Genomic DNA, 15,600 nt, shown 5'->3' on the forward strand with positions numbered 1-15,600 from the left:
GAGATCACGCAGTGGTGGGCCGGGGAGAGATGGTCAGACTCTGGATGTATTTTGAGGGTCGAGCTGACAGGATTTCTGATGGGCGTGCGATTTCCATTGTGGACACGATGAGACATCCAGTGGGTATTTCATAGGCAGTGGTACGGGGTGAGAGTGGAGTCTGGGAGAAAGGCTCGCATTCATCAGAATGACTGAAAGAGGGGGACGGAGGGAGGGAGGAAAGAGGGGAGAAGGAAGAAAGAAAGGATAAAGGAAGGAAGGAAGGAGACAAATTGAAAGATGCATAAAAAGAGACACAGAAAAATAAACCAGAAAGTGGTCTCTCAACATGCTCAATACGGATTAAAAATAAGAAGCCTTTAGTTCGTGGAGTTACCTTTCCCCTCCTTTGTATACGATTCTCCAGAATGGCCCGGATTCTGGTCAGCATTGGAAATCCACTTTAGCCTATAGTTGCAGCTCACCAGGACCCTGGACCCCGCAGGCGCACAAATTCAGTTTCCGAGCCCCATGAAATGGTAGGCACCTGTGACCGCGGTGGGAACGTGAGGGTCAGGGGTCAGCCTTAGGCTTGTACATTTCAGGGCATAACCGGAAGTCTGGGGGGTTCTAGGTCGATCTATAACTGACCTGATTTTCCTTCCCGGGTCCCAAGTGGGTGTGGAACTGCCCCTCCCCGTCTATGCCCAAAGTGGTGCTGAGGGAGGAGGTCGTTCTCCAGCGTTCCCTCCTATGCGTGGAGTGCGGCCGATGTGTCGTCCTCTGCTCTGTTCTAGAAGGCTCAGAGTGGGCTCACCAGGCCCCTGAGCAGGCCGGGCCCACTCTGCCCCCTGTGGGCCTGCCCTGAGCCCAGGACGCTGCCCTGTGTCTCCATCCACCTGGCTCCCTTGTCTCTGTGTTCGTGGGAGGTCCCACAGGGGATGGGGGTGTGGCTGGAGTGTGCCCAGCCCTCGTGCCTCCTCCTGCCTCGGTGCACCCACACCTGCAGAGCTCCCTACACCTCACCTCTGCCAGTGGCTCCCTGTCTCCAGCCTTCTCACGAGCTCCAGATCTGATTCAGACCCAACTCCCCTCTCAGCCCGGAATCCCCTAGCGCCAACCATATTCTGGATGCCTCCCCTCAGGGCCCAGTGTATTCGTTTCTGAGGGCGGCCACAACCAAGTACCATAAACGGGGTGGTTTCAAACAACAGAACTACCTTCTCTCACAGCTCTGGAAGCTAGAAATCTGCCATCAGGCTGTTGGCAGGGCCACAGTCCGTCTGAAGGCTCTAGGGGAGGGTCCTTCCTTGCCTCTTCCAGCTTCTGGTGGCCCCAGGCGTTCCTTAGCTTGTGGTACCATCACCCCAGTCTCTGCCTCTGTCTTCACAGAGCTGTCTTCCCCTGTGTGTCTCTCTCCTCTTCTTACAAGGACACGGTCATGGAATAAGGGCCCACCCCCTCCTGGATGACCTCATCTTAGCTAGTTACATCTGCCATGACCCTATTTCCAGCTAGGACCACATTCGGAAGTGCTGGGCGTTAGGACTTCAGTATATCTTTTGGGGGGACACCATTTGACCCATAACACCCACTGAGTGGCTTACACTTGCCATATCCTAACGGACCCCATATACCCAACTGGGACCTGGGCCAGACACCTGGGTGTCACCTAGACAGCTCCCTTCCCTTGGGCGTCCCGGGGAGGCAGCCAGGATGCTGCGTCTCCGTGAAGAGTGTGGGCTGAGTGGGGCGTTGGTCTAAGGCTGATCTGGAGCTCATGAGAAGGCTGAAGGGAGGCAGCCCTCGGCAGAGGCGTCTGGGATCTGCAGGTGTGAGGCACTGGAGGACATCGAGGTCAGGGGACATTGTTCCTTCGGCTCCTTTAGTGTCCTCAGCTCCCGTCAGCTACACTGCTGTGTAATCATCTGTTGAAGAAATGGCTTAGTTCATTAAAAAAGAAAAACGGAACTTGACAACCACTAATTGTCTGTCTCCAGCCCGCTCCTCGGAGCCTCAGACCCAGGTGTCCAGCAGCCTCTTGGATGCTTCCCCTCGGGTGTCTCCAGGCACTTCGCGTCCTCCATACCCCAGACCGACCTCACCATCTTCCCCGCTCCCTTCTCCAGGTCTCGAGGATGCCCCCTCCAGCCGTCCTGATTCCCCTGAATCCTGAGGAGACCACCCCTTGTTGGTTTCTAGAACTGCTGCCCGCACTTTGCCAGAGTCGGTCCCTTTATGAAACTATCAAACTGTCCCCTATCTCCCCCATTTGAGAGGCCATCAGCTTCCTGCCCGATGCAGCACCCTCTTCCTCCAGAGCACCCCTGTGCCGGGCTCAACATCGCAGGGGCGCTGGCGTTGGGGCGTCCCTTTTTCCTATTGTTTGATTTAACTTGGGGGTCTCTATTATGGGCAGAGCTGTGTTTTTGGATAAGGACCTGTGAGCAGAGGAAGAGTTAAGGAACCGGGGTCCTGGGGCCAGCCGGGTGGCGCAGTGGTTAAGTTCACATGTTCCGCTTTGGCAGCCTCGGGTTTGCTGGTTCGGATCCCGGGTGTGGACCTACGCACCGCTTGGCAAGCCATGCTGTGGCAGGCATCCCACATATAAAGTAGAGGAAGATGGGCACAGATGTTAGCTCAGGGCCAGTCTTCCTCAGCAAAAAGAGGAGGATTGGCAGCAGATGTTAGCTCAAGGCTAATCTTCCTGGAAAAAAAAAAAATTAACCGGAGTCTTTGGTTCTCTGTGCGACTAGCACACGGGTTGGGGGAGGCCATGGTGGATTTCAGAGTCTGAGAATGCACCATGAAGGTCAAATTCCCACCGGGGTCTGCGAGATTCTGGACTCTCTGCCCACCTCTTAGCCTCTCTGATCATGTCTCTTCCTCAGCCAGCCTCTAGCTTATCGGATTGAATGCACCAGATTCCATCCCACCCCAGGGCCTTTGAACGGGCTGTCTCCTCTGCCTGGAATGCTCTTTCCCCGGATGTTCTCTGCTTTCCTCAGTTCATTTGGACCCTGCCCCAGTGTCGCCTCCACAGAAAGGCCTTCCCTGACCACCTTGTATAAAACAGCCTCTCCTTCGCTCCCCATCCCTTACCCTCCCTTCTCTTCCTTCCTAGCACTTATGGCCCACCTGACGTTATATTATATATTGATTGATTGTCAGCTCCCTGAGGGCAGGGCTCTTGTCTGCTCTGCTGACCGCTGTGCCCTGCAGTACCTAGAACACTGCCTGGCTCCATAAATATTTCTGGAACAATGAAATACAAGAAGCCTTGATATCATATGCAATATTTTGTGCATACGTGCGTTTCTCAGGGGCAGCGATTTTTTATCGCCTCCCCAGTGGGGTCCTGGTGCACAAAAGAACCACCATAAGCCGCTCCCGGAAGACTTGCGGTCTACCAGGGAAGGATGGGGGCGCCCCTGGACAGAGCCCGAGGAAGGATGCAGAAAGGGAATCCAAGGTCAAGGTGGAGGCTGGGCCTTGGGGACCAGTCCACAGGTGACCTGTGTCCGGAGGATGTATGGGGTCAGGTCGTGAGAGGTCCTGCCCCGCCTGCCGCTTCCCAGGTTTTGGGGCCCTGCGGGCCTTGGCTCCCTCCCCCAGCCTCGGAGGGGGGGCGGGTTCAGCCCGAAGACAGAAACAGACAGGGCGGTTTCAAAGACAACCAGAAACGCTCTTTATTCCCCAGAGCTCAGCCCCCGGGCCCCCAGCCCTGAGCCAAAAACCGAACAACTTAAAATCTGACCGGGGCTCTTCTTGGCCCCTTAAAATAAAATCCAGGCAGGTGCCATTCTTTCCATCCGGGCACTAAACCCGTTGGAGAACGAAAAAAAAAAAAAACCCGGGAGAAATAAAACGCCCCTTTAGCAAACGATGGTGATTTGGGGGGTGGGTGGGAGGTGGCGAGAGACGCCCAGCCCTCTCGCTGGGGGAGTGATTTGCGGTTGGGGGGCAGGAGCGCCGGGAAACGGGATAACAACCAGGGGGAGTGGAAGGGTGTCGGTTACCCCACCCCCGGAGAAGCCTGTGCAGACCTGGTGCCCCTGCCCTGCGCCCCCGCCCTCCCCCAGCTCCTGAGGGGTGGGCTGCTGAGAGCAGGGAGCAACTGTCTAGCCGATCCAGCCGGTTCCACGATGACACCAGGGGTCTACAGGTGGCTGAAGAAGGTGGACAGGCGGGTCTGGAGGCTGAATCCCATCGTGAAGGTCTTGGGCTGGTGGGTCCATGCCAGCCTGGTACACTCTCTCCAAATTCTGAGGGCTGGCCTGGGAGAGCACCGTGGGGTCCCCGAGGTCCAAGGATCCAAGAATACCATGTGGAATGGAATCCGGGGGCTGAGAAGTCAGAGCGGGCAGGGCTGGCTCACCAGCAGGCCCCCCAAAGGACTGAAGATCCAGGCTGTGGCCCAGAAGGAGCCACGGGGCTGTGCCACGCAAGCGGCAGGGTCCTGCTGCTCCGAGAATCCACAGACACCCCCAGGACGGAGCCCCAAGGGCTGAGAGATCCCAGGGGGCAGTGCTGGCCTGGGTCCCCAGCAGCCTCGATTGTTTCCGGATCCAGCGGGGACAGAGTTCTGGCGAACAGAGGTTCCAAAGTGCTGAGTGAGTCCGGGGGGGGGTGGGTGCAGGGACTTGGTGGGGACCGAACCAGGGGGGTTGGAGGAATGGGGGGTGGGCACCCCACGGTCCTCAGCGCTTGACCTTGCGGCCGGCCGAATTGCGCCCAGTGCGACGGTAGAGCGACTGCTGGCCACCGTTGAGCGGGCAGTACTTGAGCGTGTGGGCCTGGCCGCCGGTGGCCCCGCACAGCGGACACACGTAGTGCCGGAGGATGGGACACACCACCACGCCCTCCGGGGTCTTCAGCTGGTGTGAGGAGTAGACGTGGCGTGACTCCCCGTTGTGCTTGCAGAAGTTGCACAGGGTGGCCAGGCCCCTGCCGGCCCCCGGCCCTCCCAGCCCCTGATCCTGCCCCAGCGGGGGCTCCGGTCTTGACTCCCCAGTCCCTTGGGCCTCTGGCCTTTGCCCCCGACTCTGGATCAGTGCCAACACCACTTGGCTCAGGTTGAAATAGTCCTTCCACATGTCGAAGGGTGGCAGCTGCATGGCACCCAGGTGGGGTTGGTGCTGGGTGGCTGGAGAGAGGCTGGGGACCAGCAGGCAGGAGCAGCAGACGCTTTTCTGGAGCAGAGAGGAGCTGCAGCCCCCCTTTTATACTCCCCAAAGACCCTTCCAAGCAAAGGTGGAGCTTAGGATTTAAAGGGCCCACTCCCTACCCATGATCCCCAACTGACTTTAATCTCCCACGGAGACCTGGAAGGACGTCATCGCCCTTGTCGCTGGGCCCTGCTCTGCCTCCACTGTGCTCTGTGACCTCTGGAAAGGCCCTTCCCCTCCCTGGGCCTCAGTTTCCCTATCCATTCAATAAGGCTCCACATAGGCGAATGCCTGCGCCCCCATCCTCCCGCACTGCAAGGCCAGGGGCCTGCTCTCTCCCTACACCCCAGAGCCGCTCCAAATAATAATAACAGCCCCTTCCTCCGAGCTGGATGCCGTGCTGCACGATTACCTTCACGATCTGATTTAATCCTCCCCAAAACTCCATGTGGAAAACACAGTTATGACCCCCGTTTTATAGGTGAGCACTGGAAGCTCAGAGAGGGAACCTCATTGGCCCAGAGTCACATAGCATGCCAGTGGCAAAGCTGGGGCCCTAGCCCAGATCTGTGGGACTCCAAAGCTAGAGCTCCTCCTCCCTCTTTTGGATGAAAACCTAAATTTTCATCACACCCTGAACTAGGAGCCACTTATTCAACAAATATTTATTAAGTGCATCCTACCATGTTCGATGTTTTATCCACACAATCTCTTTGAACCCCATCATCTCTCAAGGAGGTGGGCACCATCATTTCTATTTTATGGAGAAGGGTATGAGGCTCAGAGAGGTTAAGGAATGTACTCAAGGTCACACAGTAGGGAAATGGCAGAGTTGGGATTTGCACGCAGGTCCGGCTCCGGATTCACGGGGAGTTGATCTTAGAAGCAACAGAGGACCATGGCAGGGCACAGTCTCACTCAGAACGCCCTGCCTTGGCCCCGCACATTGTCCCCAGTCCTTCCCGACCTTTGGGACCACGCAAAAACCTTGCCTCCTGCCCATGCCACCTCCAGGAATTCTTCCTCCACCAACGATCTCCATTGGGCCCCTTGGTCACTCAACACACGGTCACTGAGGTCCCTTGCATTGGGTACTGGAACCTCAGTGGTGACCACAGCTACCTTGTGCCTGTTTCGTAAGCGACCAGTCCAGCGGGGTGACAGCCAGCAAAGGAGAAAACAATAGACCAAAAAGACCCACCTACACAGAGACAGGGAGGCTCTGAGCGAGGCTGGGCTGGGGGACGTGACCCGGAAGCTGAGACCACAAAGAAGAATCTTCTGGGGAGAGGAGCACAAGACACCAAGGCCTGAAGTTTTGGGGGACAGCAGGAGGCCGGGCTGGTCAGAATGGAGTGAGAGTCCCGAGACGAAGCCGTCCTGGTGTACGGGGGCTGGATGCCATCAGACTGTGGGGCGCCCTCAGGGGACATTTTGGAAATGGTGGGGACATTTTGGGTTTGTCACAGCGATTGGAGGTGTGACCGAATTTGGTGGACTGGGACTAGGGACACCAGATGTCTCGACAATCCACGTGACCAAGATACGGTCTTGTTAACTTTCCAGTGTCCCACCCGACACCCAGGATACTAAAGGGGCGTTTCTTTTTTCTTTTCTTTTCTTTTCTTTTTTTTTTTTGGTGAGGAAGATTAGCCCTGAGCTAACATCTGTTGCCAATCTTCCTCTTTTTTTTGCTCGAGGAATATTGTTGCTGAGCTAACGTCTGTGCCAATCTTCTTGTATTTTGTATGTGGGATGCCACCACAGCATGGCCAACGAGTGGAGTAGGTCCATGCCCGGGATCCAAACCTGTGAACCCAGGCCACTGAAGCGGAGCACATGGAATTTGAACCACTTGACCATGGGGCCCCTAAAGGGGCATTTCAAAATATTATATAAAGTAGATGTTGGGTCTCACGGGGTTAAGAACTGGTGATGTACTTGGTCTTTGCTTTCTGAGCCACAGGGAGCCACCAAAGGGCATAAGAGGAGGGACCTATGAGATATTGGTTGTAAGAAGCTCTTCTGGTTGCATTGATTGAACGGGGCAGTGGCACTGTCCCTGTCAACTCATGTTGTCTCCATTTGATCAAGTAGCAAAATCGGAACAAGGCCTGTTGAGAACTCCGTGATGGCAGACAGTGTGTCCTGCCTTCAGAAAGAGCTTAATACGGGGCCAATCTTCCTCAGCAAAAAAAAAAAAAAAAAAAAAAAAGCTTCATAAATGCTTATTGAGTGAATGTATTGTCTCTGCGGATGGGCTCATGGTTGGGAGGTGACAGAGAGAGGAATTCATGAATGTCAGAGGAAAGGTCTTCTTACAATGTGATTTTCCAACTTTCTGTGATTTCCTTTGGAAGTAATGATTTGGATCATGGCTTGTTTGATGTCTGTCCTCGCTGGTAATCTGTGAGCCCGGGGAGGTCAGGGCCAGGGCTGTCCTGGTCACTGATGCGAGAGCAGAGCAGGGGATGTTAGCAGGATGAACGAATGGCTGGAGCTAAGCCGTCTCCCCAGACCGTGTAATATTCCCTTGCTCTACATGTCCACAGACTGTCTTTTGCACAGATGATTCCTAAGTCTTGAGTGCTTACCATGTCCGTCACTGCTCAGCTCTGATGCCTCCTCCCCCAGGAAGCCCTCCTGACCCCCAGGCTGGGTCAGCCGACTTCTCTGGGCGACCCCATTCCAGCCGTGCCCACTCTGAGTCATCGCTGACTGGGGACGGGTCTGTCTCTCCCTCTAGATTGTGAGCCCACGAGGGCACGGCTGGGGCTGTTCCCACAAGGCCCCTAGGCACTCATGTCATTTAATCTCCCTCGATTCCTTGACTTAAGTATTATTATTATTCCTGATTTGCAGAGGCAGCAATTCATGTTCACAGAGGTTAGGTGACTTGTCTATGGTCACACAGCCAACAGACAGCCAGAGTTGGGATTCCAACCTGGGTCTGCCTGAGTCCAAAGTCTTTGTCCTTAACCACTGCCCCATCCTGCCTCAATAAACGCCCGTCAACGGAATGAACCAATAAATGAAGGCATCTAGGAGGGACACAAGGTCTCCCGGGTCACCCAGTCTGGCTCACTCTGCTTTCTTATTTTACAGATGTGGAAACAAGGCCTCCAGACAGCAAGGATCTGAGTTTCAGTCTCTTAAAGCCACGATATTCCTGGCCGAGGTCCCTGGGTTCACACACACGCCACGCATTTTCTGGAAACCTATAAGTAAAAGCACATCCATAGTTAGGTGGCGGGCTGTGGCCGGCTCACCTCCCTGAAGAGGTGAGTCAGACTTCTCTGTTGTGACGTTGGGGACACTGAGTCAGGCAGTGGGGTGACCTCAGTGCAACCCTCCCCCCCCCCCGGGGTTAGGGAGTGGCCAGCATCACGGTCAGCTCTCAGTATCAGCTACAGATTCAAGCCTGGCTCTACCACCTGCTGGCCGAGTGGCTGTGGCTTCTTACTTAACGTCTCTCAGCCTCAGTTTCTTCATCTGTCAAGAGAGGCTGGGCCGGCCCGGTGGTGCAGCGGTTAAATTCGCACGTTCCGCTTTGGCGGCCTGGGGTTCACCGGTTCGGATCCTGGGTGCGGACATGGCACCACTTGGCACACCATGCTGTGGCAGTCATCCCACATATAAAGTAGAGGAAGATGGGCATGGATGTGAGCTCAGGGCCAGTCTTCCTCAGCAAAAAGAGGAGGATTGGCAGCAGATGTTAGCTCAGGGCTGATCTTCCTCAAAAAAAAAAAAAAAAAAAGATGGGATGACGTGGGCTCCTGACTCAGAGTGTGGAGCACAGAGCCTGGCCTGAGGGCTGTGCTTATTGAATGTTAGCTGTGATAATTAAGACCCAATTAGGGCACTAATCTGAAGGGCACTTATTTACTGAGTGCCTCCTTTGGGCCCGCAGCATGCTCAGGGCTCTGCCTGTGTGTCGTCTCTGTGAATGCCTCCAGACCCTGTGAAATACTGTCTATTCAGAGTCTTACAGATGAGCAGTGGGAGGCTGAGAGAGGCCGAGGGGCTTGTCCGCGGTCATGTGGACAGTGAGTGGTAGCCTGGAGCCGAACAAGGGCTGTCTGACCCGGACCCAGGACATCCTCCCGCCCCCTGTGAAAGCCTGCCAGAGTGGGGAACAGAAAGCAGGGGAGCGTGGAGGGACATGCCAGGTGTGGGGACAGAGAGGGACGGGAAACCAGAAGGATGAGCCGTCTGAGCCACATCGGTTTTCACAGGGAGAACAGAGGAGACCTGTCGGCCATCGATGGACATTCTTGAAGGCAGAAGAGACAGGGGTCTGGCTGCATGGAGAGCCAGCCTCCCGGAGGGGGGACCCGGGGCCAGTGTGGGGGTCCCTGCATTGCGTGGCTTCCACGGAGTGACAGCTGAGACCTTTAGCTCTGGAGGTGAGTGCCCCGTGTGCAGCAGGGGACCCAGCGCCCGTCCTGCCGCCGTGGCATCTGCGGGATGGGTGGGCGTGACCGAGGGGAGGCGGGGGTTTCGAGGGGCCGTGACTGCCCTTAACAATCACACGTAGTGTTCGGGAACCCTCAGATTCTGTTACTCCAGAGTCTGTTTTATTATCACTATGATGTATTTTTCCCCACACTTGTTTTCTTCTAGGACTCTGTTACTGGGGCTACGGCTGCCCTTCCTGCACCCCCCCCCCCCCCCATGGTGTTTAATTGGACGGATCACTGAAGGAGGACCCTCTTCCGATGAGCCTTCTTCCCCGGGGTGGTTGAGGCTGTGGACTCGGGGAAAGTCTCCCAGGATACTGATGAGAAATTCATCAGCCGCGTGTTTACTGGATCACGACCCCGACCCCCACCCCCACCCGGGGCCAGACCCCTCTGCTGCCCTGCCTCCTCCGCTGCCCTGTTTACTTGTGAATTTCCCCCTCAGCCTGACGCCGGGCAGAAAACAGCTCCTGGGGGGTCCCTGGAGGGCTGGGGAAGGGCAAGGGCGAGTGAGGGGGAGAGAAACCCTTAGAGGGAGCGGGAGAGACACAGAGAGAGGCGGCATGGGCTCCCAGAGGGACTGAGGGACACACTTGTGCAGAGATCAAGAGAGGAGCGATGAAGACCAGGGACAGAGAGACCCCCCCCCCCCGCCCCCAGGACCGAGGAGGTCACGATCATTGTCCTTCCCGTCTCTGTTTGTTGGGTGCTGGCCTGTGTGAGGATCTCATGAAACCCTCACGACAACCTGATGAGGTTGTCCCCATTTGACAGAGCAGGAAACTGAGGCCCAGCGAGGTGACACCTCTCGTGGATGTCATCCAGTTAGACTCGATTCAAATCCAGTTCTGCAGAGAGAGGAGAGGGACCCGCTCACAACCGTCGAAGGAGACAGAGGCTCCAGGAGAGAGAGATGGAAATGAGAACCAAAACAAGAATAACACGATACTTAGCGTGATGGTTCGGAGAGTGGCCGCCGCAGCCAGAGAAAATCACACAGGGCGAAATCTTGGCGCTGCCACTTCCAGCTGTGTGACTCTGAGCAAGTGATGTCACCTCTCTGGGCCTCTGTTTCTTCCTTGTCACAAAAAAAGGAGATCATTACAGACCCTCTGCTATGGCGCTGTTTTGAGGATGACAGCTGACAACACAGGTAGGGTCATTAGAATAGGTTCATAGTGAGCTTTAGCTAGGATTTTTAATTTTTTTCTTTTTTGGTGAGGAAGATTAGCCCTGAACTAACGTCTGCTACCAATCCTCCTCTTTTTGCCTAGGAAGACTTTCTGTGAGCTGACATCTGTGCCCATCTTCCTCTACTTTATATGTGGGACGCTTACCACAGCATAGCTTGATGAGTGGTACGTAGGTCCGCGTCCAGGATCTGAACCGGTGAAGCCAGGCTGCCAAAGTGGAGCACACGGACCTTTAACCACTCGGCCATGGGGCCGGCCCCTAGGATTTTTAATTTTATTCCTTCATTAAAGGATTCGTGGGAGAGTACTAGGCAGAGAGATGGAGACTGCGGGGCACAGATGGATGGAAGAATATTTGCTCAATCAGTCAACAAATATTTACTGAAGATGTGACATGTGTCTGGCAATGTTCTAGGTGCCGAAGAGACAGTGATAAATAAAATATACGAAAATCCCTGCCCTCACGCAGCTGAAATTTTAGGCAGATGGAAAATAAGATGGACAAATGAAATACAGTATGTCAGGTAGGGCTATGCACTATAGAGAAAGAAATTAATGGGGTAGGAACATAGAGAGCAATCAGGGAAGGCCTCTCGGAGGAGGTGACATTTGAGAAAAATCATAAAGGAGGTGAGAGAGGGAGCCTTGTAGATAGGTGGAGGAAGGGTCCCAGACAGAGGGAAGAGCCAGTGCAAAGGCCCTGAGGTCGGAGTGACGCTGGTGTGTTCAAGGAACATCATGGCTTGAGTAGATTGAGAAGGAGAGCGGGAGGAGGTGAGAGGTAATGGAGGTGAGAGTGAATGCAGGACCCTGTGGGCCACTGTAGGGACTCTGGCTTGTGCTCTGAGTGAGGTGGGAGCCAAAGGACGGTTCTGAGCAGAGGAGGGGTGTGACTTGACTCAAGATCTAATGGTGTCCCTCTGGCTGCTGGGTGGGGGAAAGACTGTGGCAGTTGAGGGCAGAAGCCAGGAGCCCAGTATGGTCCCTGCGTGAGGCGATGGGGCTGGGCAGGGGGTGGGCAGAGAGGAAGTGGAGAACAGTGATTGGATGTTGAATATTACCTAGCAGCAGAGATTTCTAAAATGTAAATCAGATCGTGTCACTCCTGCTTAAAACCTTCTCTGATTCTCCGTGAGCCTCAGAATAAGGTCCAAAAACATAGCCACGGCCTCCAGGTCCCTAACTGCTGCATCCACACTCCCCGTCATCCCCACTGGGATCTCTCCAACCTCATCTCCTATCACCCTCTCCTGAATCTCTCACTCCTCTCTAGCCATCCAGGCCTCCTTTCTGACCCTCGAATGTGCCCCGGGGCCTTTGCACTTGCCGTTTCCCCTTCCCTGAACTTCCCTTCTCTCTGATTTTTTTTTTGTAAGGCTGGCTCCTTAGGAGGATCCAGGTGTTGGCCCAAGCCCAGATCAGCCTTCCATGGCCATGCTCTCCATGGAGCTCACTCCCGCACCCCAGTCCTCTCTGCCTCGCCCTTGTTTATTTCCTTGTTCTGTAATTACCCTGTTTGTGCACCAGCTTACTGACCACGAGCCTCCCGGGGCCGTGCCCGGCTAACATCTCTGCTGTATTCCCAGGCTTGGCCCGTCATGAAGGGTAATGCTGTGTCAGTGAAGGCAATGGATCCTCGCAGTTCCCCAGAGCCAGCGTCTTCACCGAGAGTCCGCACGATGGAGCAGGAGCTCCAGAGTCACAGGTTTGAATCCCGGCTCTTCTCCTTATTGTGAGCGCTGTGCCAAGTTCTTCAACCTGGCTGTGCCTCCAACAGGAAAAAGAAAGGCACCCACCTTTTAGAGATGTTATGAGGATTAAAGGAGCTAACAGGGGCTGGCCTGGTTGCATAGTGGTTAAGTTCATGCGCTCCTGTGCTGGTAGCCCAGGTTTTCAGGTTCAGATCCCTGGTGTGGATCCAGCACTGCTGGTCAAGCCATGCTGTGGTGGTGCCCCACATAAAATAGAGGAAGATTGGCATGAATGCTAGCTCAGGGCCAATCTTCCTCACCAAAAAAAAAAAAACAACGGAGTTAGGCACTTAGAACAGTGTCTGACAATTAGCAGGTACTCAACAAATATTAGCAATTATTTAGATATTTATATTTTTTTCTCAAGGAGTGAGGAGGATTGACAGCAAATATACAGACTTCAGAAACTCGAGGAAGCCTGGGCTCTAGGATCATGTGTGTGTTTGAATAAAACCCCGTGCAGCGGTACTGTTATTCAGCCCATTTTCCAGGGGAAGGAACTGAGGCTCAGGGAGAGAAGGTTGGTGAGCCCAGAGTCAAGGGAGAGCCCAAGTCTGTTGGTCTGACTCTGTCATCGCTGCTCTGGAATGGTCCCACCAGGCTCCCTCATGGAACAGACACACACACGACACACTTGTGATTCTCATGTGCCAAGGGCAGTGCTGGGCCTTCTCAGTCACCACTGGGTCCCCAGTGTGGCCCAGTATAGAGCCTGGTAACTCCCACTCAACCATCAGAGAGCACAGAGTAGGTAACTGTTTGTTGAATGAATGTATGAATGCCAAGCTAAGGACTTTGTACTGTGTGCTAAGAAGGGCACTGGGGAGCCAAGGAAGGTTCGTAAGCAGGAGAGGGCCATGGGCACACCTGAGCTTTAGAAAACACTCAGGGCTTCCTCTCCATTCTGGGTCATTGCATATACTACTCCCCCTGCTTGAAGCATTCCTACTCACTAACTCCTACTGCTCCCTCAAATCTTAGCTCAGACATTCCCTCCTCCAGGAAGCCCTCCCAGACCTGCTCTGGGCTCCTGCAGCCCAGCCCTGGCCACTCTGGGTGGTCATTGTGTGGGAATGGGTCCTTCTCCCCGACAGGACCAGAATTCCCATGAAGGCAGGGTCAGGAGTGTCTTGATCACATCTGTGTCCCCAGCGCTGCTGCATACTGGGTCGGGCACTCAGGGAACTTTTTTTGGGGATAAATGAATGAGATCAAAACTAGAACAGATTTGGGGAGGGTTGGGGTGGGGGCCTGCCCCAGCTGAGGGCTCTGTCTCCTGCACAACGCTGACACTCTTACTCTGAGAAACTGTTACTCAGTTTTTCCACAGACTCGTCTTGAACCACCTTCTTGCTCACTGCAACCACCTAGAACTTCTTGACGGAGCAAAAATCAAGTAGACGAGGATAGAAATGGGGGAAACTAGCGGAGAAGAGGTGTGTGGGAACTCTGGTGGTGATCACCACACAGCTTTTCAGCATTCTAATATTTTGAGACATCTTTATATATATATATATATATATATATATATATATATATATATATATATATATATATTTTTTTTTAGATTGGCACCTGGGCTAACAACTGTTGCCAATCTTCCTTTTTTTAAATTTTTTTTAAGGATTGGCTCCTGGACTAACAACTGTTGCCAATCTTTTTTTTTTTTTCTGCTTTATTTCCCAACACTCCCCCTCCCCCACGCCCTGTACACAGTTGTATATCTTAGTTGCAGGTCCTTCTAGTTGTGGGATGTGGGACGCTGCCTCAACGTGGCCTGACGAGCGGTGCCATGTCCGCGCCCAGGATCCGAACCCTGGGCCGCTGCAGCGGAGCACGCGAACTTAACCACTTGGCCACGGAGCCGGCCCCACCTCTTTATATTTTAAAGTACCAAAATCCCAATATTTTTGTTAGAGTCATACTATTATTTCAGTATTCTTTTTAAAAAGACTTACTTGTAAGAATAGAGCATGGAAAGGGGAAAAATAGTAACTTTAGAGCGGAGTGACCCGGCAGACACCACCTTAACCAGGTGATCGAGGTTGACGTGTCCCATGATGTCAGCACAGATATCATCTACCCCAATAGGACAGATGGGGGTGGTACCTTTCCTCTGTGATATTTTCCCTCTAAATCCATAACTACAGTCTAATTATGAGAAAACATCAGACAAACCCAATTTGAGAGGCATTCTACAAAAATACCTGACCAGTACTCTTCAAAAGTGTCAAGGTCATGAAAAACAAGGAAAGACCAAGAAACTCTCACAGGTTGAGGAGTCAAAGGAGAGATGAAAATAAAATACTATGTGGTCTCCTGGATTGGACTGTGCAACAGAAAAAGGACATTAGTGGCAAAATTGGTGAAACCTGAATAAAGTTTATAGTTTCATTAGTGGTACTATGTCAATGTTAATTTATAACAAAATTAGGGGAAGCTGGGTGCATATACATGGGAACTCTGTACTCTCTCTTCAGCTTTTCTGTAATCTAAAATTATTTCAAGAGAAACAGTTTTTAAAAAAGAAAATCTCAATCATTTATATATTGAGATGTACCCAGTGAGCTGTCTTGTATAAAATTTTTGGTCTGACGGTCTTTGTCTTTTTCCTAAAGTATTTATCCACTTACATTTAATGTAATTACTAATATTCATGTTTGAGGTTAAATCTACCGTTTTATATTGTACTTTTTATTTGTCTCATCTGGCCTATGTTTCTTGCCTCTTTAGTTTGTTTGTTTAGCTGGGTTGTGTTTTTAATCACTGAATGCCCCCCACCCAACATGAGTTGCAGGTTATATGTTCTTCCAATGGTTATCCTATAAATTATACATGCATGGTTGAAATATTGAAGTCTAGATTTTAATTCTTCATCCACTCCTGATAATATAAGGACCTTAGAATACTTTAACTCCACTTAATTTGTCCCCAAGATATAAGTTACTGTCTTCTATTTTATTTTAACCCCTCTAGATACTAACATTGCTATTTTATTTACTTTTTTAATTTATTTTTTATTTTATTTTTTTTTTTTTGTTTTCCGAGG

At 52.8% G+C, this 15,600-nt stretch overlaps 1 protein-coding gene across 1 annotated transcript; it reads right to left on the reverse strand.

Moving 5' to 3' along the window:
• Positions 1-4,679: 4,679 nt before the first annotated feature.
• NANOS2 (nanos C2HC-type zinc finger 2) lies at positions 4,680-5,096 on the reverse strand. The gene has a single exon (XM_008511524.1). The coding sequence runs from the start codon at positions 5,094-5,096 to the stop codon at positions 4,680-4,682; it is 417 nt and encodes a 138-aa protein (XP_008509746.1).
• Between the last annotated feature and the right edge of the window lie 10,504 nt (positions 5,097-15,600).

This window comes from Equus przewalskii, chromosome 9 (assembly GCF_037783145.1).
Source record: "Equus przewalskii isolate Varuska chromosome 9, EquPr2, whole genome shotgun sequence".
NCBI classification, from domain to species: domain Eukaryota; kingdom Metazoa; phylum Chordata; class Mammalia; order Perissodactyla; family Equidae; genus Equus; species Equus przewalskii.